The following is a 22,248-nucleotide window of genomic DNA, read 5'->3' as shown; positions in this document are numbered from 1 at the left end:
TGAAAGAAGTTGATCTGAAAAGGCTACAGGCTATATGATTCCAACCAGATGTTGTTCTAGAAAAGGAAAAACAGTAAAAAGACAATTGGTTGCCAGGAGTTCAGCGGGAGGGAGGCAGGGAAGGGAGCAGTGACATATTCTGCACAACACTGTAATGATGGAGACATGTCATCGGACATTTTTGTCAAAACCCGTAGGATATACAACACAAAAAGTGAACTTAGTTAATAATGTACCAATAATGACTCATCAAATTTAACAAACAGACTACCCTGATACAAGACGTCAGTAACGGGAAACGGCCAGGGCTGGAGGGGTAATATGGGAACTCTGCAGTTCTCCCTCAATTTTTACAGTAAAAATTAAAGCTGATAGAAGTCCACCAAAATAATAATAATAATGATGATAAAGCTGTAGAGTTCAAAGGAGTTAACATACCATCCAATGCATTAAATTCTTAATTTGTTAAGGATAAAAATACATTAGAGTTTTTTCTTTTTATACTCAAAGAACTACATGCTCCTTTAATAGTAACCTGAGTTACCTTTCCAGTCTTCAAATGGAAGACCCAGACCATCTCAACTTCACTTTCTTGTTCTCATGAACTTTAATTCTGGGTTATGCCTTTCTACTGAGTTGCTACTTTATGGACTAGAAATGCAGGTGTCTTACACTCATCACTTTCCATGAAACCAGTGTCATAGTCAGGCACATGGGTGGAAAAACAAGATTAAAAAGCAGCTGAGGAATCTCCTCTGACAGGAATATACATAATTGTACAGTCATGATTTGCTAGGAGGGTAAATATTTAAATTTTTGTAAGTGTCCATGCAAACCGTGATTAGACCAGTAGGATGAATCACTCCTTCTTTACAGAGAAGGCTTCCAGTAATTCTTCAGATCCTGTCTCAGAGAGGGTTTTCCTAACTACCTCAGCTCAAATGAACTCTCTCAATCCCTCCCTCATCACAGTTATTGCTTTCAAGTTCAAGACCCTGTTAACCCTGCTGGTCCCCCTCTCCCTGGAGTATAAGTTCTATGAGAGTTGGGATTCCATCTCTATTGCTCTTTGCCAGACACAGACTGAACCTGAACTTTCCTGGATGCCTCAAACTGGAAATGCCCAAGGACAGCACACAGGTGGGCACTTCCCATGCTCTGACAGGGTGACAAGGACAGCACACAGGTGGGCACTCCCCCTGCTCCGACAAGGTGACATGGACTCTCCATCTTGATGCTGAATATTTTATTTCCATTATTTTTATTGTATCACTCATTTCAACCCAAGCTTTGGAAATTCTTGCAGTGTTTGGGATATAGGGTCTGCCTGGTACTATCTAGGGCTTAGTGAATGATTTTGATGAAAAACATAATGGAAAGTATATGTTCCAGAGGACAATCAATTTTATTCTTGATGTACATATTCATTTAAAAACTCCTACCAGTTTTCATCATACACTAATGGCCCCATTCTGTGTCGTACTTTGCTTTCTTTTTACTTTCGTTAGACCTTCACAATAACCTTGCAAGGCAATTAATCATCTTCATTTGACTGATAAAGAAAACTGAGGGTATAGAGAGATTAAGTGACTTGTCCAAGGTCCATAACTTATAAAGATTTGAACTCAGGTCTATCTGACCCTGAAATCCAGTTTTCCACTCAAGGCAAAGTAGCCTCACTTTGTTCTAACACAGACTTAAATTTCACAAAACTCTCGCTTCTCCTCATGTTATAAAGTTTATGACAATCTAGTACATAGGTCAATATTCCAAAACCATATGCAGTGGTGCGTGCAGCCAAGGCATTTAGTCTCCTGGTTCACAGAACCTCATGGAATTCGTATCTTGCACCTGCTCAAGCAACTATTTTTGTCATACAGATGCTTCTGAGAACATTCTGCCAAGATCAGATATAGTTTAAATTCTTATGTATTGATAGAGAAAGGAAAAAGGAGAGAGACTGACTCAATGATACGTTTTCTCATGCAGAGGGACTGCCTAGGTCTTATTCCACTTGATTTTTAATTCCCTCTCTGGCTCTTAGGAACCTTTAGCCAACAGACACACAGTGTGGGAAAGGGCTGGACAAACGACATATTACAACAAGCAGAGGAAAGTGATCACTGGTTCCTGCCACAAACAGGAAGGCCACTCAGGGGTAAATAGCACACTTCAAATAAACGATGTGTGGATTAAATCCAACATTAACAGATCAGAATGTCCTCTATAACCCAGAAACCACATCCCCTTGGTTGCAAGAGCACTGTGATGAGAACCACCACACCAAACATCAAGAATGTTCCAGGTGTTGTCTGATTGGACTGCGGTCAAGGCATCAGAAAAGAGGAAGATCTGGGAAAACCTGTCACTTCTCTCCTACTGGGTGCAGGGCCTTACAGAAACACAGTGGAATGGAGGGAGCACTAAGCTTCAAGGATGCTGGGCAGGCAGTTCTGACAGGTCATAAAATGGCAAGTGGGATCATGGGGGAGTCTCTAAGCCTGGCTCTGGAAGAGGCTCTGCAGCCAGAAAGCATCAGGATGCCTCATGGCAGGGCTCCTAACTTCTGCAGTGGCCGCATTCATTAGTATACAATTTGGGTGTGTGAGTTTGTACGTGCTAATAAATATAAAATAGGGGATCAACATCACTGCACATATAAGCCTGTTCAGAAATCGAACAGAAGCCAGGATGACGGGGCTGCCTGAAGAAGACACGCCCCTTTCCCACCCTGTCTGTGCAGCGTCTGACCTCTTGCCTTTTCTTCACTCTCTTTATTTGAACCCAGAAGAAAAAAATCAGGTGAAGCTGCAGACTATTCTAGCTGCCAGGACACTGAGCACGGTGTCCAGAGGAGGACACCAATAAATCCTTCCTTCTGACGGACCCCTGGGTGTCCTCTCCACTGGGTTGCTAGCCTGGCCATGGAAACTACTATGAGAGCAGAGAGCTCAGCCCCTGCCGGAGCGCCAAGCCCAGCCCCAGTTTGTGTGAAATTCTCCTTTGGGCATTCATATCAATACATGCCCCTTGGACATTGTCATAAATAATGTAAAGCCAATAAATGAGCTTGTACCCCTCTAAAAATTTCTCAGAAATCTTTACACCATCCTTAAGTACTGGCACTTTAGTATTCAAATATGTTATGCCAGAGACTTTTCCCCCTTACCATAAATTTTAATTTATAAGGCCATGGCAACAGTGCTAATGAAGATTAATTACTGCAGCACATTCTATAAAATCTGCTCAGCTTTCTCTGACAGTGAAGGCTGCCGCATATAGAACAGGTAGTGAGGCTGCGCCACGGCCTTAATGTCTCCCTTCTTCCTGCTCAGTGCTAAAAACAGATTTATAAAAACAATTTCATCTAAGAAAAGACTGATCGGCTCAGAGTTCATTACAAACATAACTGCAGGAGGAGAGGAAAAAATGTCCTCTCAGATCAGAATTCTAATAATCAGAAAGGCTGGGTGGCGAGACGGAGGGAGACACAGAAGAGTGTGTGACACTGCTCCACACATTGGTTTCCGACTGTGACGCACGCACGCTATTCAGAATTGGCAAGAAGTTCTGCCCTGAGTCCCAGCTCTGGGTTGTTTCTTTTTCTTGGGGGGGTGGGGGGGCGTCCATAAACCCACTTAAGGATTTGGTGAAAAGCCTGACCCCTTCCCCAGAGGAACACAGGAAGCATTTAAAGCTGCATGAACACCCTATACTATGCATGGACAAATTCAAATGAATGTTCAAGATTCCCCTGAAGTTTATCCATCGATTTCAGCTTAAGAATCCTTGCTCGGTAGCAATTTAGAAGTTATAATTATTTCTCTTCTCTAAAATTAAAAAAAAAAAAAACATTTAAACTCCATACAAGTTGGGTTTATGCTACACATTTTTCTCTCCACTAATCTGCATGCAGAACATTCTGTGCTCCCCAGAAATACACTGGCTTCTCCCTCAAACTGCTTTCCCTGATTAGTTTTCAATACTCAAGATCATCACCTACCCAGGCATGTCCCCAGTGCTCCAGCTACCTGGCAAAATGAAGTTCTGCAGTTCAGTCTCAGTCTTTATTAGTCCTTTAAATGACTTTAACAGAAAGAAAATCCAGTCTTTAACAAAGCTAGCCTTTAAAGAAATAAATGGGCTAAAAATAAAATCAAATCAAACAACTACCACCCAAATCCTAGCATGAATTCTAAGAGGTGGATAAGGAAATTATGGTATAACTAAGTGACAGAATGTTTACGCAGCCCCTAGGTGGGAAGGCATCCCACACGAAGCAACGTGAAATAAAAAAAAAGGATGATCCTAAGAAAAAGTCATTGTCAATGGTCTTTTTAGAGAAAACAAAGGCGTCTTGCACCAGGAGTTAGGACAGCCACCAAAAGAACACTTCCAGCAAAGCCAAGTGCACCTTTGCCTCAGACATCCCGAGCCATCCATTCATCATCTCAGCAATCTTGCCACTTCTGAAAAAATGACAAACTCACAAATGTCCTCCAGCAGCAGTTATACCATGACTGATGAAGTAACAGAGGAGAAAGCAGAGGGCAAAACCCGGGGCTGCAGGGAAGGATAAAGGGCAGCTTCTTAAACCCCAGTTTCCCATACCATGGTTTCCCTCCCTCAACCCAACCCTCACCCCCAAAATAACACCCTGCTTCTTCAATACACATAACCTTTCCCTAAAAGTCCCAAGACAAGCTTTATTGCCTTTCCCTGCATGTACCCCAACAATCTGCCTCGGAATTTTCTCCAGATATTCTTATTGTCCAATGTTTTACAAAGAAGAGATGATTGAGATTTTCCCTTGAAAGCTGATAGGCATACTGGAACAGGCGAAAAATCTCCTGAAGTTAAAAGAGTAAATGGGAAAAGTGGCAGGCACGCACAATGAAGTCAATATATAAGTCTGACAATCAAGTTCATGAACTCATCCTAGAAAAACTGCTGCATACCTCACGTGGTCACCCCTGAAGCACTCCCCTTAGGAAGCTGTGCACTGATACCAGGGCTAGTTCACCCTTCAAAGCAATTCTGAAAGACCATCAGAGATGTTGCTGTACAAGGTCTGACAAGATCACAAACTGTCCACTATGTCCCTACGTTGACAGCACTGGTTTTGTAACCCTGGCATATCATTGTCTCAGCTGTGCTCGAGTTGATGTTGATGGCGTCTTGCTGAGTAGCATTCGTTATTGTTGCTGTGTATTTCTGTGTGCCATATGACAACCGTTCTGAGGGTTATTCCAGAAAAAAGAAGAGTTCCAAAATTGCTTTGAAGGGTGGATTAGGTGCTGGTGTACAGGCATAGCTTCCCAAGGAGAGTACTTTAAAAGTAACCACAGTTGATATTCAGCAATGAGGAATATAGCACTTTTTCTAGAATGAGTTCACCAATTTAATTATCAGACCTCATATCACTAAACTGAGCTTTCTACGTCTTCCACCTACAACTCAATTCACCAAGTAAAGGTTAGCTACATGGGGACTATAGTAAATGGTATTTTATTTTAAACAATTACCCAGACTGAAAAAGAAAAAGTTGTTTAAAAAAGAATGATCCTCTGGCTCGGCACCTGTAGCACAGTGGTTACAGTGTCAGCCACATGCACCAAGGCTGGCAGGTTCGAGCTCAGCTTGGGGCCAGCTAAACAACAACAAAAAAAAAGCCAGGGGTTGTGGTGGGCACCTGTAGTCCTAGCTACTTGGGAGGCTGAGGCAAGAGAATCTCTTAAGCCCATGAGTTTGAGGTTGCTGTGAGCTGTGATGCCACAGCACTCTACCAAGGGTGACAAAGTGAGAGTCTGTCTAAAAAAAAAAAAAAAAAAATCCCCTCTATGTAACACCATTAAAGTTTCATTAAGATTTACATAAAATACATAATAGTCAGATGCTCCTCAACCAAAACCAAGAAATAAATAAATATGGTTTCTTGGGATTTTATTTTCCAAGTAAAAAGCCTCCCACAAATTATAAAGGCAATCATAAAGTCTCGGAAGAATAGTCGCTGAGCAAAACTTAGTGAAGAGATATCCCAAAACTCAATACTAGAAGAAAACGCAGAGGTTAAAGTAGTTCATCTACCTCATATAAGAGATCTTTTTTTGTTGTTGTTTTTTTTTTGTAGAGACAGAGTCTCACTTTACTGCCCTCCGTAGAGTGCCGTGGCGTCACACGGCTCACAGCAACCTCCAGCTCTTGGGCTTATGTGATTCTCTTGCCTCAGCCTCCAGAGCAGCTCGAACTATAGGCGCCCGCCACAACGCCCGGCTATTTTTTTGTTGTTGCAGTTTGGCCGGGGCTGGGTTTGAACCCACCACCCTCGGCATATGGGGCCGGCGCCCTACTCACTGAGCCACAGGAGATCTTTTTTAAAGACAGGTAACTTCACTCAAAAGCCAGAAAATGAACATGGAACTGACTTTTAAAAAACAGAACAAAACAAACAAACAAAAAAAAAACCCAAACAAAAGAACAAACATACAGACCAAAAACCTCATTCAAACCTTTTTTTATTCACAGCTATGACAGAATATGTAGAAAGAACAACTAATTAGATGTAGTTTACTCTGTATAAGAAAAGGAATCAATCCAAATAGAAGGTATCACGTCTAAATGATGACAACAGCAAAAAAAACAGATTATGACAATAGCCTCAGTACAAATTATGGATCTAATTGGTCTTATGCCACCTATAATAATCTACCAACTACCCTACTATGCAACAATTCTTTATAAAGTAACCTCCCCTAGTAAAAAACTGTATTCTGCAAAGCAAAGATTCATATAAGATAGTAAGAATCTAACTACCACATTTTTCCTCCTTCCATTTTTTTTTAAAGGTTAAGATTATAAATATTAAAAACTTAGTCTGACTGGATAATGACTATCTGGAACATTCAGCTGTTTCTTTTTCATCATATTTAATACTCTGCAAATTTTTGCATCATTAACAATTCACATGAAGTCCGCCATAAACCAAACATGATAAATGCTACAAGACATAGAAAAATTAATCTTATATTACACGCTCAGAGCTAACTCTCTCGGCTTGTAAAGCACAGCTAAAAGGAACAATTTTATTGAAAAGTTTAATTGGAATACAATTAAAGACCACACTCTTTAAAAGGGCAATTTATACCTCACCCCACCCCCACAGTTAAGAAGAACTTAATTCAGGTTCAGCTCAGACCTCACTCCCTCCAGGAAGCTCCTCTGGGAGGCCCAAAGCCAGGCAGGTCATTTATGTGCTCTCCGCGTCCAGACTTCATCTGTTCCACTCCCTACTGCCCAAGCCACACACTCATCCATCACACTGTTTCATATCCAATTGCTTTCTTAGCCATCTGCACCTCCCACGGAACTAAAAGCTCTATGAAAGCAGAACAGGTATTTTTCTTAATGTTCTATCCTCTGTGCCTGCCCTCACTATGCCTGGCACATGAGGGGTACTAAAACATTCTTATGGTGGAACTTTATCTGCTCCAGTGTTCCACACCTCTGCTTCTGAGGGAAATTTGAGATATTCATGGTATTATTCTTAAAGCTCCTTAAAAGGAACTCAAAGTCACATAATTTTCTTTTCTTTTTTTTTTTTGTTGGGGATTCATTGAGGGTACAATAAGCCAGGTTACACTGATTGCAATTGTTAGGTAAAGTCCCTCTTGCAATCATGTCTTGTCCCCAAAAGTCACATAATTTTCATTGTCCTGGGACCACATTATAAGCAGGAGATCTCTTTTTGTCATGCTAACTAAAGAAAGTTGATCCCACTGGCCTCTCAGTGCTGGATGGAGATACCTCTGCGGGGGGCTGGAGGGGATGTTAAATTCCACTGCAGCTGTACACTGAGCCAGGAGACAGAAGCAAGCCACTTTCAAACCCTGCCAGACCTCCCAGGAGGAACTCTAGACCCCAGATTCGGGCCTTCTCCACTCATTCCGGCTCTCCTTTGCTTGCTTATTTCCGAATATTGACAATGTCTTTCCACTGGAGAGACAAAAGAGTTACCCATGCTGAATATTTACCGGCGTCAACAAAGTGAAGGAAGAAAATACACAGAGGAAACTTCCAAAGAAACTAGCTTTAGTTCCTGCAAGGTGGGTTGGGCCCAACAGTCTTTTTTTGTTGTTTGTTTTTTAATTGGTATATCTAGTCCCACAAGAGTGAACATGTCTCTGAAAATGCTAACTTTATACCTCAAGAATAACCCACATTGAGAGTGAGGATGACCCAAAGGCTAGAATATTATCTATTGCGAGCAGAAGCTAGAATTAACACAGTCAGGAAAACCTGAGAAATCCTCCAGAGTTACATCACAAACTGTTAGCGTTCAGTCATATAGCTTACGAGGGGCAAAGTAAAAAGGTGATGTAGACAAACTAGCAGAACACAGAACTTCACTGGTGCTGCAATCGTAAACAGTAGTAGCAGCAATTGCTACTGTCAAAATTCTAATGTAATTATATCCTAATTACAGTCTTCTGAATATTTCTTTATCTAAAACAACTTTGGTTTTAGCATGCATGCATCATGATTCATTACCAGTGAGGTAACTGTAAACAAGGGAAAAGGGAGAAAAATTGAAATTAAAGTACAAATAGAAATTATTCATGAAGCCTGCTACTCGTAACTTACTCTAAATCCTGACTTCTAGCCCAAGAATGCAAGAATGGCAAATAGGTTTTATTTTGTGTGCCAATTCCAATCGACAGAGGCTGTAGTGAGAAGGACTACTTAGGTTAAATGCAAAGAAATATAGAAAAAGCTTAACCTTAGGGAGGACAGGGGGATTTAAGCACTTACAACACATATCTGCCCTCCTGGGTCTGATCCAGTGGTTCTCAACTATGAGCTACTGCCTTCTCCAGGGACATCTGGCAATGTCTGAAGACATTTTTATTTGTTCCCAAATGTACAGGGTAGAGTTGCCGCTGACAGAGGCCAGGGATAGTGCTAGACAGCTCACAGCTTCCCCTCCAACAAAGAACTTGGGCCAGAGTATCAATACTGCTGAAAGTGAGCAACCACTTCCTATCCTATGGTTAGTCCGTGGATTGGGATCTTCAGTCAAAGAATATTAAGTCTGTCTTCAGTCTTCCTGAACTACCTCTCAATGTGAGAGTGATTCTATATAACTTGATTTGAATGTGTAGTATCAGAACTAGGTGATTAGTTTATTTACAAAGATCTACTCCTAACTTTTACTGTGATCATAGACATAAATTATTTTATCCCTTAAAGCCTTAATTTCTGTAAGAAGAGGGGCCTAGACTAGATATTCTTTTTGTTCATAGATAAAAACCAGAACTGCCAGGAACCCTGAAATACACAAAAGGAGTAAAACTCTCCCTGTTAGCTACTAACACAGCTCTTGTTGGTATCTTCTTCAACAAAAGACAATTTTTCTTTAGTTTAAAACAAGGTGACCAATTACAATCTCAGCTAATGCAGAGCTATTAGCCATGTCTGAAATCAAAACGGTTTTAATTTTCACAATAATGCTTACAAGACTCTCCATCCGAATGCTTGTCTTTAAGTTAAGATGCTTTGGCATCTCTGAAGGTCCTCCTTGTTCTAGGAGGGCCTCTGTGATGAAGTCCCTTGTTCATCACCTTTGCACTATCTGAACTGGGCTTCTTCCACCTCTCTAACCATCTATAGTCTGTCATCTCTTACATCAGTAAAGCTATTAGGAAAAATTACATAGCCTCTTATAATTATACTGCTCTTTACAAAAGAGAATCTTTTAATCTTTAAATCTTATAAATCTCCTCCATCAATCAATTAATCAATTTGAATATTTCAGAGCCTTCTCTGTGCCCATGTCATTAATAACTAGGAGTACAATACAGCCTGGAGATGTGTTCGTACAAAAATGAATGAACAAACACACAACAAAAAATGTAAAGACAATTCCTAGCTACAAAAAAATATACAGGGTAGGTTCGGCGCCTGTAGCTCAGCAGCTAGGGCACCAGCCACATGCACTGGAACTGGTGGGTTCGAACCCAGCCTGGGCCTGCCAAACAACAATGACAACTGCAACCAAAAACCAAACTGCAACCAAAAAATAGCCAGGCATTGTGGCAGGCGCCTGTAGTCCCAGCTACTTGGGCGGCTGAGGCAAGAGAATCGCTTATGCCCAAGAGTTGGAGGTTGCTATGAGCTGTGATGCCACAGCACTCTACCCAGGGCGACAGCCTGAGACTGTCTCAAAACAAAAAAAAATATACAGGCTAATTAAGAGGATGAAAGACCCATGAAGATATTAGAGAACAAATTATATTATCTAGGTAGCAGCAAGGATATATCACTATGAGAGTAAGAAATGACAAAAGAATGAAAGGTAATGTCTGCTGTACAAAAGACAAAAGAAAGGCGGCACCCCTAGCTCAGGGTAGGGTGCTAGCCACATACACTGAAGCTGGTGGGTTCAAACTCGGCCCGGGCCTGCTAAGTAACAGTGACAACTGCAGCAACAACAACAACAAAAACATAGCTGGGCATTGTGGTGGGCGCCTGTAGTCCCAGCTACTTGGGAGTCTGAGGCAAGAGAATCTTGAGTCCAGGAGTTGGAGGTTGCTATGAGCTGTGACACCATGGCACTGTACCACAGTGACAGCTTGAGACTCTGTCTCTAAAAAAAAAAAAAAAAAAAAAGGACAAAAGAAAGATGACCTAGAAACTATGATTAAAAAAACCATATGCATCAGATGCAGACAGATTACCGACATTCTGCCAATGGTTTAAAGGTTGACTATCCTCACGAGATGTGTTAAACGGATACACAAAGCATGGCTGCAGAGCTCTAAGAACCATTAATACTCCGAGGGTCCTATGACACAGAGACATTTGGAAGTTGATGTTGTGAAAGTCGTATGTGTTAAGTTAAATCCCATCCCCCACAACACGGATCCTACAGACCCCTCTCAAAGAGAGATTTTACATAGGAACATAAGGGGCAGCAAACTTGCCTGTGCTTCAGTCTCAAACATGTACATCAACTTTTTGAAACAGAATATGTATGTTTACTACTAAAGGTCAACTTCTGATCAACAGGAATATGCCCTGAACCTCAATTATTTAGCCTTTATAACATTTATATATTCTTCTAAATTCCCATCAAATTATTTTCACTGTGGTACCTCTTGTGTAGCAAAGCGAATAGGTCCACACCTGGAGTCACACACCATGTATGTTACAGAGCAAACATGTTTACCACCTACTTGTCCACCAGCAAAGGCAAGTCTCCAGCATCACATGGAAACACTGCATTTTGCATAAGTGAATTTTACCTGAATTATTTTGTTTAAATGAGCATAAAATCTGAGTAAAGAGCAACTCTGCCTCCCTATAGCATTTTCTCTCGGGAGGATAATCTTTGAGATCTTTTCATCGTGCTGTTCTTATTTAAAAGCAAATTGCAGCTCTCCCATTGCAATTTGGCCTATTTCTCCGACTCTCAGCTCCCTGGGCTGCATTTCAGAGGTTCCATCAAGGTTCCTCTTCTCTTCAATCAGATCTCTTTATCTGTCATTAGAACCTCCCTTCTGCCAAAGAGGCTCATTGGTTTGGAATAGCCATGAGGTTTAATGTTCTCAATTTTTAAATCACTAAAATCTTAATTTGATCTAATACACAGTACTCTGAAAACAAATGTTGAGCAGGTCACACTACTACCCAATTCACATTTCATTGTTTTGGGCATAGTAGCGAACAGATAATAGATAGCAAATGAACAGATTTTAAATTCAAAGAATTTGTCAAGGATTATTTATGTAGGAGTTTTCCATTATTTTATTTGTTACTTACTTGTAAACAAAGGAATGTGACACTGCAATTACTTTTTTAAAATTTAGGGACAATTTTTTAATAGCACTCTCAATAGAGTTCTTTAATGGTGCACTGAAATAAAATCTTATCACTGTTTGCAATGAATATACTTGACTACATCAAACACTTGAGCATAAAGGACTCAGAGAGATGAGAAGAAAAAAAAAAAGAAAACAACTCATATCAGACTCATGTTTGTTAACAGGGATTACAACAATAAAAAAAGCCCCGATGTGATAAGAAAAGCATGGGATATTTTTATAACAACCTACAGGCAAAATGAATAAAAACCACAGCAGGATTTTCCAGGATATTGGTAAAGGTTAAAAACAAAAATCTCTTCAAATAGTATTTTTAGTTACTTATCTTGGATGCATCAAAAGACTCCTATGGGTATTTAAGTATGTGCTTGATAAGAATAGTAGAAACATACCTAGTTTTACTTGTCATATTGTCACCATCTGATTCTTCAGAGCTTCTGTACTTATCTGGATCTGGAAGCATGCTCGGGTCAAATTCATCACCATCATCATCAGTCCAATCCAGAAAGGCTTCCTCTTCATCTCTGGCCTAAGAAAACACAAGGGAATTTGTGGTTTAAGAATCAACTGATTAATAATCAGTTTTTATTCTCAGACCCAAATAGACACCCTTCTAATTGACATCCTCAAATTATAAGCCTTCTATTCTGGTAAAGGCCTTTATGTGACTTTTAGAAGAACCAAAACTATTTGCAAAGAGAAAGAAAATCCGTATCATTTAAAAAATAAAATAGAAGTAAATCACTGTTAAGTCCACTAAACTCAATATAGCTGAACACTGTTTAGTTTATTATTTCCACATAACTCAATTATTAGAGAAATAAAACCCAGGTGCTGTGACACACTCCTGTAGTCCCAAGTACTTGGGAAGCTGAGGCAGGATGATCACTTGAGTCCGGAGTTTAAGGCTGCACAACCCAATGATCACACCTATGAACAGACACTGCACTCCAGCCTGGGCAACACTGCAAGACCCCATCTATAAAGAAAATAAGAACTAAAGAAAAAAATTGTAAAGTTGCTTTAGTGCTCCTGTTCACACGCCTAGGTTCCAAAACTACCAAAAATGTTAGGTGAAAATATAGAAGACCAGAAGTGAGAATACAGTAACATTTGTGTAATTTTCAGACAATTAATCTAAGTCTTAGAAAAACAATCAGATCTGTACAAGTTTATAGTGAGGGTTCTCCAAAATTCAAATGCAAGTATAAAGTTACAAGAATATGGGAATGGAGGAGAACACCATGAAAAAGGAAAAGCAGTAATGTACGGGAGAGGTAAGTCAGATGAAGTTGATGTCCATTCATTTTCATGCAAATAAGCAGGTAGCTTTCCTTGGCCTTGCTTTTTAGTGGTTAATTTATTTTTGTCAAAGAATACAGTAATGCAATATTAAGTTTACTATACGTTTATGCTATGAACATCACTTCCAAGTTTATTACTTGTAGATTGGTTTTGTCACCTAATAAATAAACTCAAACAAGCATTGGCATATGCATTTAACAGAAAATTATAAGGACTATAAAAATAAATTGAAGATACGTTTCTCTCAGTTATCATCTAAGTCTTTTTCACAAGTGAGACAAACTTCAATTATTCTTTGATTTCAAATGATTAATGGTCTTTCTCAAAATTTCAGTGACAACTCATAGCCATCTATTGTGCTATTCTATTCACTATACAAGTCCTTCGTGAACCTGTTTTGAAAAGCTCGCCCTTAGATAATCTCTAAATATAGCAAAAAACAGAAGTAGTAAAGAAAATAAGGATTAGTCACCACTGCAAAAGGCCCTTATTGCTTTCCTGATAAAGCTCCCTGGTAAAAATAAAAAGTTTCTGGGAAGAAATGGGGGTGGAAGGAGGCTGTTCTTGGAAGTAAGAAGCAGCGCCCTTGCAGCATTATTTTATTTTATTGTCTACTTGAAAATATTCAAATATACCAACAAAAACTGAATGCCATTGTATGTTCAAGAACTCTAATGCCCTGGGTTAGAAGACATTCCTTTTTTTTTTCAATTTGATGCTCTTAAGGAATGTGCAGTTGGGAGGTGGAGGTGGAGGGAACTCAAGAGTTGTCAAACTTTTTGATTTTAAGACACTTTAATAATTAAAAAGAATGGAAGACTCCAGGGAACTTACGTTAATGTGGAGATTATCTGACATTTACTGAGTTAGAAATGAAAAGTCATAATCTTAAAAAGTATATTTACTGATTCACTTAATAAATTCACTACATATTAATATACAAAAGCACATTTTTATGAAAAAATGCTACACTTTCTAAAACTAAGTAATATAATCTTACAGTTTAGTAAATCTCCATTATCTGGTTTATGATAAGATAACGAATTCTCGAATCTGCTCTGCATTCAGTCTGTTACAATACGTTGTTCTGGTTGAAGTACATGAAGAAAACACGACCTCTCATAAACAGATAATTGGAAAAGGGAACAGCAATATATATTTTTTTTTAGGCAGAGTCTCACTTTGTTGCCCTCGGTAGAGTGCCATGGCATCACAGCTCATAGTAACCTCCAGCTCTTGGGCTTAGGTGATTCTCTTGCCTCAGCCTCCCAAGTAGCTGGGATTACAGGTGCCTGCCACAGCACCTGGCTATTTTTTATGTTGTTGTTGCAGTTTGGCCGGGGCCAGGTTTGAACCCGCCACCCTAGGCATAGGGGGCCGGTGCCCCACTCACTGAGCCTCAGGCGCCGCCCGGGAACAGCAATATTACAATCTCTTCAGACAACTGCAGTTACTCGCTTGTGAGACCATAACAAACTTTGATGAGTGGTAGTTTCTTAAAGAGCAGTTGCAATATGGAATATGAAATACTAATGAACATTCTGTACTTTGTTACACTAACATCCATTCGTCTATCTGGTACTTTCAATGACTCTTTAACCAGGGAATCCTTTTATAACACCAGGTATTGGTCACTTAAAAAATGCCTGTTCACTGAGAATTATGCAGATCCTCTTCACGTGGGTCTCTAAATGTTGGCACATTTCATTATGTAACTTTTTTTAAAAAATCACATTTGTTAATAATATTACCAATGTCCTTTTTATAAAAAGTCTTGTAAGTACCAGGAAAGACTGGTAAATAGAAGTTTCCTAAAATTCTTTTCTTCTTAAAAACTCAAATTGTATCATCAGCAAAAAATACTTTCAGTGTAAACAAGTACCATTTTCCTCTAGCTGCTTCCAAAAATATTTGCCATAATTGTCTGAGACTCTGATGCATCCAGGAATGAGTTTTCTGTATTCATTCTTCTTAGGGCTCTGCAAGCTTCTTAAATGTGTAATCTAATTCACTAAACTTGGGAAGTTTTCAGCTGTTATTTCTTCAAATATTTTTATGTCTCTCCTCCATCTCCTTTCAGGATGACAAGGATATGTTTATTGGACTACTTTACAGGGGTCAGGTTCTGTTCATTTTTCTATCTTTTTTTTTTTTTCCTGTTCTTTGGACAAGGAAGTTTCTACTTAGTCCTCAGATTTCTGTTCTTTTCTTCTGACATTTCCAAACTGCTTTTGAGCCCATTTAGCTATTTTTTTCTTTTACTAATTACATTTTGGACTCTGGGTTTTCCAGGTTTGCTTGTCGTGTTTTTTAAATAGTGTCCATTGCTCTGCTCAGATCATCCGTTTATTCACCAATGCCATATTTTCCTTTCACTCACTGAACATATTTAAAATAGCTGCTTTGAAGTCTTTGCTAAATTTACTTCTGGGCTAGGGGACAGTTTCTATTAGCTGCCTTTTTCCTGGGTATAAATCAGACCTTCCTGTTAAATTACATGTGTTATATATATATATATATTTTTTTTTTTAAATTAAATTAAATTTTATTTATTTATTTTTGAGACAGAGCCTCAAACTATCGCCCTGGGTAGAGTGCTGTAGTGTCACAGCTCACAGCAACTTCCATCTCCTGGACTTAAGCGATTCTCTTGCCTCAGCCTCCCAATAGCTGGGATTACAGGTGCCCGTCACATGCCCGGCTATTTTTTGGTTGTAGTTGTCATTGCTGTTTGGCAGGCCCAGGCTGGATTTGAATCCGCCAGCTCTGGTGTATGTGGCTGGCACCTTAGCTGCTTGAGCTACAGGCGCGGAGCCACATGTTTAATATTTTTATAGGAAACTGAATACTGTACTGTAAATAATACATTGTAGAAACACGAAATGATGTCTTTTTTTTTTTTCTTTTTTCTTTTTTGAGGATTAGTGAATCTGGGTTCCAGGAGGTCCTCATTTTGCCTAGTATCCAACTCTAATCCATGGTATCAGCTGCTTCTCTCTGTGTTGTTCTTGTGGCTTTCAGTAACTGTTTTATTCATCTGTTTGTTTTTAAGCATGGTTTCCTATGGGTCTCTCCTGAGCCTGTGAAATGAGGTCCTTAGCCAAGGATTTAGACATAGGTGGGCTTAGCCTCTCTGTGGTTACCTATGGGGATTTCCTTAATTTTTGGATATTCTGCTGGCTTTGAGATCTATAGTCTGAATGAGGTACTCAAGAGTAACACTTCATTCAATGATAGTAACGCCTAATACTACTATTTAATATGCCCCTTTAAAATTAATTATGAAGCAAGTAGCCTTCACAAACCATGTACAATTTAATAAAGAGAAAAATTAGGTGACTCTTAAATACCTCAACTCAATATTCCCATATAAATGCTTATCTATTTGAAGGAAAATAGTAATTCAGAATAAAAATTTGCTTTTAACTGGAGAAAGTAGTGACACTGTAACCAACAACAACCAGGCCTTGCTCTTCCTGGACTGTAATGTTGATGCCATACCATATTGTCTTTGCTGCATTACAGCCAATTCATGACGTGACAAATAAAATATATAACATCTGTATTATGAAAAGTATAACGCAAGCTCTAATTTCTTTATCAACAAACAAACAAACCACTAACATTTTCAACAAAAAGCATAAATAAAAGCCGGTAAGCAAAAAAAAGAATAGTAACATAACGAAAACATTCTGGAGGAAAGTACTATGTTTATCTCTCTGGTGAGGTCGCATCTGAATATGCTCTTTCTAGCTGTAGATGGTGGGTAAGGGAAATGGACCCTCCAGCCACTATATCTTCACTGTTGATTTCATGAATCATTTCAGAGATAATTTACATATATGACACCATCCTCGTTTTTATCTCCTTTTGGACTTATTTGCATGAGACACTACACCTATCACCACATAACTGACTGTGACATGGCAGTGTGTGAGGACACTGTGGCTGGAAACTCACTGTAAAAGGAAAACCATTTAAATATTTTAGCAGGAGAGCAACTAATTAGTACCTTAGAGATGTAGCCATGGGAAGGGTGGTTGTGGCTACAACATTTTAAAAAAGATTATCAAATTTAAAACTATGATAATCCAGGTTAGACAGGAAAGAATCAGTGAAGGAAGAGCAGGGGAAATGAAGGTGGGGAGAGGTACGAGAGACGTTAAGGGGGGAATCAACTTAACTCCATAAAAACACCGGGTACTACAATGAACAGTGTTTTGTGCCCTCCTCCCCATTCACGTGTTGATACTCCAGGACCAATGCGGTGAGGGTAGAGCCTTTGTGAATGGGATTAGAATCCTGAAAAGGCGGGGCCAGAGAACGAGGCAGCTGTCTTCCCACCATGTGAGGACACAGCCAGAGCCAGCCATGTGCAAACCAGGGAGCAGCGCTCACCAGACACTAGACCTGCCGGCACCTTGATACTAGACTTTCCAGTCTCTAGAACCAGAAGAAACATGTTTTTGTTTAAATTACCAGTCTATGGAATTTGTTATAGCAGCCCAAAATGACTGAAAGAGGTGCACAAGATATTTAAGACAATCAGAATGCACAGAAGCATTGCTGTACACATTAGACCCATGTTACAGATGGAAACCAGAAAGAAAGCAGCTCTTCCTGTAAAGATGCCTTACAAACACGTGCTATGAGCTGAACACTGCGTCCCCCCCCACCAAATTCATGTATTGAAACCTAACCTCAAAGGTGACAGCACCAGAGGTGGGGCTTCTGTGAGGTGATTAGGTCATAAGGATAGAGCTCACCTGAAAGGTGAGGCCTGAGGGAGCCTGCTCATCCCTTCCTCCAACCATGTAAAAACAGCAAGAAGACGCCATCCATGAAGCAGAGAACAAGCCCCTCACCAGACCCTGACTCTGCTGCTACCCTGATCTTGGACTTGCCAGCCTCCAGAACTGTGAGCACTTAATATCTATTGTTTATAAATTACCCAGTCTAAGATATTTTGTTATAGCAATCCCAATGGATCAATACAGAAATGCTGGGCGGTGCCTGGTGGCAAGTTAGAACCCGGCCCTGGCCTAACAGCAACAAAAAAATAGCTGGGCGTTGTGGCAGGTGCCTGTGGTCCTAGCTACTTGGAAGGCTGAGGCAAGAGAATTGCCTAAGCCCAGTAACTGGAGGTTGCTGTGAACTGTGTGACGCCACAGCACTCTACTGAGGACGATAAAGTGAGACTCTGTCTCTACAAAAAAAAAAAAAAGACAGAAATGCCTTCATTAAACAAATCTTCATCAAGAAGCTATTACGTACATCAGACACACTTCTAGGTTCCTGTTTGCAGGAGCACTGCCCTGATAATAAAATGTTCTAGGACAGTTACCATAAAAGCATTAAAAATAAAACCCATGTTTTGCTATTTCTTTGGAGCAGCCAATCTGGAGTGATCCAACTCCTGGGCTCTGCTAAACGCCTAACATTTGATAGAAAGTGAAGCCACCCTCACAAGTTGACAAGATTAACATGCCGGGTTCTAAAGTGAAGTATGGGTAAGCATGAATCAGGCTGCATTCTGAGCCACTTCCCTGCATCTGCTTACTAGCAGAGAGCAGAGAGTGATGTAGGCAGGGACACAAGACCACCAAGTTCCTCATTGGTCCTATAGACAACATCTTTAACATTAGGAGCCTAAGACTTTCCATTGAGATGTTTCTCAGGTCTCGAACTCCAGTGGACTGACACCAATCAGTTTGGACCCCTACCAAGAAACCAACTGTTTCTTCGACTCCCCGTCCCATGACTTTTGCCCCTGGCCACTCCACCAATCAGCGATCTCCGTATCTTAACCCATTCGCTGTGCTACCACTTGTCCAAATCTTGTAAAACCTCTATACCTAAACCTCTCTGGAATGTGGATTTGAGGTTTTCTCCCATCTCTTCATTTGGCTGCCCTACAATTATTAAGCTCTTTCTGGGCTGCAGCCCTGGGTGTGTCTTGGTATACTGACTTGCCATGCATTGGGGAATGAACTTGTTACAGCTACAAAGGCAGTCTGCAAAACCTATGCATCCCCTAAAAGGTACCTGATTGATTATGGATCCTTGCTGTCACTACACCTCTCTCTCTTCATGTACTTCTAGGTTGGAAGCTGCAATCACTGCCACCTCACTGACTAAAAGCTCTCTCATCTGTCTCCATCCTTCCATCCTTCTCAAAACAAACAAGGCTCCTCTACTGTCTCTCTCTCTCACTCACACACACCCCCAGGCTGGGGGTGGGGAAAACAGTTCACCCACACGCAGTGATCAGAGTCACTTCTATAAAGATACCTCCTGAAATGTAGTCCAGAATCTCGAGGAAATTATTTCACCTAAAGCAGGAAAGACTATTCCTAAAATAGTGGAAAGACTCATTTATAAGTAGGGCAGGTGAAAATAACCCAAAACAGCAGTGTTACTTGACTAGTCATTTTGGTTTTGATGGAAAGAATAAAGAAGTAGCATTCCCTGACGACAAATTTATCAAGTGCTCAGACTTACATTATCTTACTTCATCTTCAAACCCTATGAAGATGTAAAAAAAAAAAAAACTTCATCTTCAAACCCTATGAAGTAAGTAAAAAAAAAAGATTTATTGCTCCCATTTTCAAAATTAAGGTACTGATTCAGGACCTTCCCACAATGGCAGCCCCCTGGACTCCTAGACCTTCTCAGTATGGCTGCCTTGCCAGCCACCAAATCTATAGCAAATCCACTCCAACCAGCTTTCAAATCAGATTGCTATACACTCTTTGAGTCTACTCACTCTTCAAGGCTTTCCACTCAATGCACAGCTTCCCCCAACAACGGAAAACTCTGGAAAAGCCTCTTCTTGCCCCGACCTCCACGGTGCAGGAGGGTTGGGGGGCGATCCCAGCTGGTCACAATCACTTGCCTCATTCATCAGATTTCCACCATTCCAGATCACATGCTGTGTCCAGCTCACCAAGTCCTCCCTGTGTTCCCTGAGCTATGACTCTGCCTATTTGAACTTAAGGAAGAGAATCAAAAGTGGGAGGAAAATTCAGCACACCAGTACTCTACAATATGAATTGCATTTGCAATCACCAAAGGGAAGTGAGTGAAATTACACAACCAATTTCACCATCAATTGTAACAAGGGTTTCGTAAGAATAGAAAACCATGAGATGAAACTAACATTTTACAGCCACCTGATCTCTGAAAACAGCCTAAATGCCAATCAACCCAGGAATGGATTAACAAGCTGTGGTATATGTACACCATGGATACTATTCTGCCACTAAAAAAGATGGAGACGTTACATCTTTTGTATTAACCTGGATGGAAGTGGAAGATACTATTCTTAGTAAAGCATCACAAGAATGGAGAAGCAAGAATCCTATGTACTCAACTCTGATATGAGGACAATTAATGACCTAGTACTGGTGGAGGAGGAGAAGGGGAGAGAAGAGAGAGGGAACAAGAGGGAGGGTGAGGGTCACGGTGTGTGACACACCTTTTGGGGACAGGACACAATTATAAGAGGGACTTTACCTAACAAATGCAGTCAGTGTAATCTGGCTTATTGTACCCTCAATGAATCCCCAACAATAAAAAAAATAATAATAATAAAGTTAAAACAAACAAACAAAAAACTGATTCAGATGACTAAATTACTTAACCAAGGTCATACAAACCTGACATATGCTAGGTTTTCTCCTACATTAACCGGAATCTCAAATTTTGTCATAAAGCTTTGGACTTAACTTATACAATGTTTTTTGTTTCAGTATCATGCATATTTTCTTATATCAGGTTTGTAAAACATGAGAGAGCCTCCTATGTCACCTTGAATGTTGCCACCTCTACCTCCTGTACCCTTGTTTCCCAAACCTCCACATTTGCTTGCCTGGAATAACACATCAGCTGCCTAGTAGGTCTCCCTGCAAACATTCTTCCCCTCATTCTGATCATTCCAATTCTGTGTTGTAATTAGAATTTTTAAAGATAATTTTGAAATTCCCTGCTCACCAGCCAAGCTTCTTTCCACCTTGGTGTCTTCAGCTATTTCTCTTCTATCAAATGCCTGGTGTGTCTCCTCTACGCCCATTTTCCAATGCCAAACAAGTTCCCAACAATTCAATTCTGACACTAACTACTCGGCATTAGCACAGCCCCCACAGGTCAAGACAGCCCCAGCAAACGACAAACGCAGGGGTTACCACAACCCCATCTGGTTCCATAAGTCATACAACTCAGGAAAGGATCTGCTTTATGATTAGCAGGGTAGCCTAAAGCCCGCAACTCAGACACAGCTAGATGGAAGAGACACAGGAGGACAGGCTGGGGGGTGGGAGTGGGCCGTCCCCCCAGTAGATGAATGTGTTCACCGAGGCAGACGGTCTCTGAGTCTCGCTGTTGAAGGATTTTTATAGTTCGATTTCTAGCCACCTTTCCCTTCCAGTGCGGTGGGTGGACAGTGCTGAAAGCTTCTGTCCCTCTACACCAGTGTTGGGACTTTCTAGTGACCAACCTCTCCCAAAGCTGCTGGGAACCCCACTCAGACTACCTCATTAGCATAAACAAGTATGCTGGAAGGATTCCTTACAAATAACAAAAGACACTCAGGAAATTCCAAGGGTTTTAGCGTACCCTATACCAGGAACCTGGGACAAAAACCAAATATATTTTTTATTATACCATACTTAATAACACAAGTCATCAGGTCCCAAATCAAACATTTCTAAACATCACTTTCTTAATAAAACTCCCTGCAGCCTTCTCTCAACATAACAATGCCACATTAGAGTGCGTTCATTATGTATTTAATGTCTGTATCCCTTACTAGGCAGCAAGTTCCATGAGAATACAGGCCATGCCCCTGTTATTGCTCATTGCTGTAGTCAATAAAAAACAAAGTGTACTGTGTCAAATATTTGTTAAATTGGTATCTAGTGCAAAAATATCAAAGTAGGATACATTTATTAATAATCTAAATGTTATGCATTATAATCTACATGGTCATTTACAACAATAAACATTTCTTCTCTGCAGGATCAAATAAATATATAAATAATAATGTATAATTATTTAATCTTTTAAT

The 22,248-nt window shown here is 40.2% G+C and overlaps 1 protein-coding gene across 1 annotated transcript in view; it reads right to left on the bottom strand.

Moving 5' to 3' along the window:
- The window catches only part of DDX10 (DEAD-box helicase 10), a 352,575-nt gene that overhangs the window by 17,182 nt on the left and 313,145 nt on the right, over positions 1 to 22,248 (bottom strand). The window contains exon 17 of the mRNA XM_053594940.1: positions 12,272 to 12,408. Coding sequence (XP_053450915.1) covers positions 12,272 to 12,408 — 137 coding nt within the window. The remainder of the gene's footprint in view (positions 1 to 12,271; positions 12,409 to 22,248) is intronic.

The sequence above is a fragment of the Nycticebus coucang genome, chromosome 6, assembly GCF_027406575.1.
Source record: "Nycticebus coucang isolate mNycCou1 chromosome 6, mNycCou1.pri, whole genome shotgun sequence".
In the NCBI taxonomy this organism is placed as follows: domain Eukaryota; kingdom Metazoa; phylum Chordata; class Mammalia; order Primates; family Lorisidae; genus Nycticebus; species Nycticebus coucang.
Note: the sequence above shows the minus strand (reverse complement) of the source record. Positions and strands in the feature narration are given on the sequence as shown.